Below are 3,343 nucleotides of genomic sequence, written 5' to 3'. Positions count from 1 at the left end.
TTATGAATGGTTGTGAGCCACTATGTGGTGCTGGGATTTGAACTCAGGACCTTCGGAAGAACAGTCAGTGCTCTTACCCACTGAGCCATCTCACCAGCCCCAAAATCACAGGAGTCGCTGGGATTTGAACTCACAACCTCTGGGAGAGCAGTTGTCAGCTCTGTAGTGAGCATTCTTATCCATACACCTTAGATTGTGCTGGTCATGTACATTCATGTACACATGTGGGCTAAATTCCCAGAATAACTAGGCTAAGTAATGTCTTAAAATCTTTGCCGAGCAGCTTGTTAAACGTTGACTGGTTTCTTTGAGACTTCCTTATTACTAATACAGTTGACCATGGGTTGTTTATGAACCATTGACTTTATTTTGGTAGTTATCATCTTGTATGTAAAACTGTTTTAGCTTGGCACGGTGGCTGTAATCCTGAGTCTTGGGAAAATCTTGAGGCCACAGGGTGTATATGCTAAGTTTCAGGCTAGCCGTGTTGCCAGAAAATTCTGATCAGTCTGTCAGATGTTCCTCCAGAATGTTGCTAGTTAGGATGTCAAAGACTAGGGCAGAAACAAGCTAAGCATTTTCCCTTTCACTCCTTTATAAACAAATACATAAATACATACATGAATAAATTCTCTGAAGTTTCTCAGGGAGTCTAATCTGAAAGTGGCCCTGTGGCCTTCCTGATTGTGTCAACGCCATATCGCAGAACTTTTTTTTGTTTGTTTGTTTTTTTCAAGACAGGGTTTCTCTGTATAGCCCTGGCTGTCCTGGAACTCACTCTGTAGACCAGGCTGGCCTCGAACTCAGACATCCGCCTGCCTCTGCAGAACTTATTTTGATAATGATCTGTGTTTAGGTTGAAGGTATGAAAGGTTTCCCTCCTCAAGACCTAATCACAGTAGAAAGAAAAAAGCTATCAGAGTTAGCTTTCTGATACTGTCACGGAATACCTGAGACAAGTAACTATGGGGGGAAGTTTTACATTGGCTCACAGATTCAAGACTTCCGGTCTGTGGTCAGGTGGCTCTCTTGCTTTTGGAGCCTGTAGTTACACAACCTGGAGGGTAGTACAGGGCAGAGAAACCTACTTACCCCCTGTCACTCGGGAACGAGGGGAGGGGGTGGGGGAAGGGAGGGAGAACACAACTGCTCTCAGTCTCCTTTGAGGGCAGTGATCCTTTTCGTCCGTGATCTAAAACCACACCTACCTCTTAAACCCTTTACCATCAGCTCCCAGAGGCAAAGCTGAGGAGGACCAGACATCCCAGATCCAAGCTATAACAGTGTCTGGGGGTGAGAAAGAAGGCCAAGGAACTCAAAGAGAAAATAAGGTCTTCCAGTTTCTGTATTAAAATTTGTATTTCCTCTACTAATTAAAGTATTCTGTGTTGAGGAAATAAAAACCTGGTGGCCAATAGAGAAGTTATATGAGTAGAAATGGTATTCTCTTCAAAGTTAGGATTGTTGGAGCAGTTTAGCTAAGAAAGGGTAACCTGCCCCATGTAGGTAATCCCTTTGGAAGCATTGCTTTCAGGGGGCTTCGGTGGCTGGTAATCTGTGTGCTGTCCCCCCTCACTTTAATGTCAGGATCCTTCCTACAGCCTGCAGCCACTGCTCTGATGGTCCTGTGTTTTTGTCTGGCTAACAGGTGTAGTGGCGTGGAACACTTTATTTTGGAAGTCATCCATCGCCTCCCTGACATGGAAATGGTAATCAATGTCCGAGATTATCCTCAGGTTCCTAAATGGATGGAGCCTACCATCCCCGTCTTCTCCTTCAGTAAGGTGAGTACGGGAAGGGGCTCATGGGAGCTGAGGACTGTTCTCCGGTATGGGCAAGAGAGCTTCTCTCCTGCTAGTCTGATGGATATTAGCGTGGTTGAGACCGGAGATCCAGGAGTGAACTTAGCCTTTGTCATAAAGTAAGACTGAAGAAATAGAATCGAAGACCCATACATAATGTAAAATGGCCTCAGTGTCCAAAGGTAGGGCTAGGGAGCGAGGTGCTGCAGGAATGTAGAGCATTCAGAGAAGGATCCGGGAAAGCTCATACTCTTGGTTAGGAAATGCTTCCGTTAGAAAAATAGTTCTTGCATTCCTATATTGTATACAGTAGCCATAGTGCTGGGTACCATCTGTCCTATCAATGTCTGTATCCCAGGCACCCAGCGTAGCTGACAGTGACCATGAAGGTGCTGGGTAACTCCACGTGGTTTGTGCCTAAACAGTGCATTGTTCAGATAGGCCTAGGGAAACCAAAAGAGTGGGAAGGAGGAAGTTCTGGGGTGGGGTGTGTGTCCTGGTAGGGAGGGTAGAAGGAATTGGGTAACAAGTACAGACTTGGAGAATTTGCGGCAGAAAACAGCTTGTCCTAGCTCGGGATCATGCAAATGGTATATTGGCAAGGAGGGAGGGGCCCTCTGTGGAACCCAGGCTTTCAGAGTAGGATGGGGAAACTCAAAGATCCATAATCTTTGGGAGAAGGAACATCTGTTCCGGTTTGGCTTCTTCAAAGCAGTATTCTTTTTTTTTTTTTAAGATTTATTTATTGATTATATGTAAGTACACTGTAGCTGTCTTCAGACACTCCAGAAGAGGGCGCCAGATCTCGTTATGGATGGTTGTGAGCCACCATGTGGTTGCTGGGATTTGAACTCTGGACCTTTGGAAGAGCAGTCGGGTGCCCTAACCCACTGAGCCATCTCACCAGCCCCAAAGCAGTATTCTTACTTTGTGTTGTTTCTGTGTGGGCACAGTTGCACATGGATGTATGTGTGTGCACAGAGAGGCCAGAGGTCAGCCATGGGCATCATGCCTTAGGAGATGTCTGTCTCATTTTTGAGTCTGGCCTGGGGCTTACTGATGAAGCCACTTGGCGTGGGGTTGTGGGGGCAGAAAGCCCCAGGGATCCACTCTGTGCCACGGTGCCCAGCTTTTTGTAGGTTTGAGGGCTGGAACTTTGGTCTTCACTGCGCTCAAGGCAAACACTTCCTCGCTGTCTCTCGGCCACCCTGTTCCTTCTTTGTTGCGGTTCACTTTCTCTCTAGACTTTATTGCCTGCGTTGTAAGTGCTTCACACGGATTTCTCAAAAGTGCCTGGTCCCAGTGTGCCCATGGGTCTGCTCGCTTCGTTTTCATCTCCACGTCCCTCCGTTTCTCACAGTCACTGACTGCACTGTCCGAGGGCAGAAGTAGAGTTCCCTGGCTTTGTTTGGCATGCTTGATGAGTTGTGTGCTGTTTTCTTTTTTTTTCTTTCTTTCTTTCTTTCTTCCTTTCTTTCTTTCTTTCTTTCTTTTTTTTTTTTTTTTTATAAAACTTTTTCTGGTCTTGGCATGTATAGGAC

General features: G+C 46.0%; 1 protein-coding gene across 2 annotated transcripts in view; it reads left to right on the top strand.

Annotated features, from left to right (window-relative positions):
- The window catches only part of Poglut1 (protein O-glucosyltransferase 1), a 26,353-nt gene that overhangs the window by 2,699 nt on the left and 20,311 nt on the right, over positions 1 to 3,343 (top strand). For both annotated transcript variants that reach the window (XM_021184666.1, XM_021184665.1), the window contains exon 4: positions 1,649 to 1,784. In XM_021184666.1, the coding sequence (XP_021040325.1) occupies positions 1,649 to 1,784 (136 nt within the window). The remainder of the gene's footprint in view (positions 1 to 1,648; positions 1,785 to 3,343) is intronic.

This window comes from Mus caroli, chromosome 16 (genome assembly GCF_900094665.2).
Source record: "Mus caroli chromosome 16, CAROLI_EIJ_v1.1, whole genome shotgun sequence".
NCBI classification, from domain to species: domain Eukaryota; kingdom Metazoa; phylum Chordata; class Mammalia; order Rodentia; family Muridae; genus Mus; species Mus caroli.
This window is presented reverse-complemented; position numbering and strand designations above follow the sequence as displayed.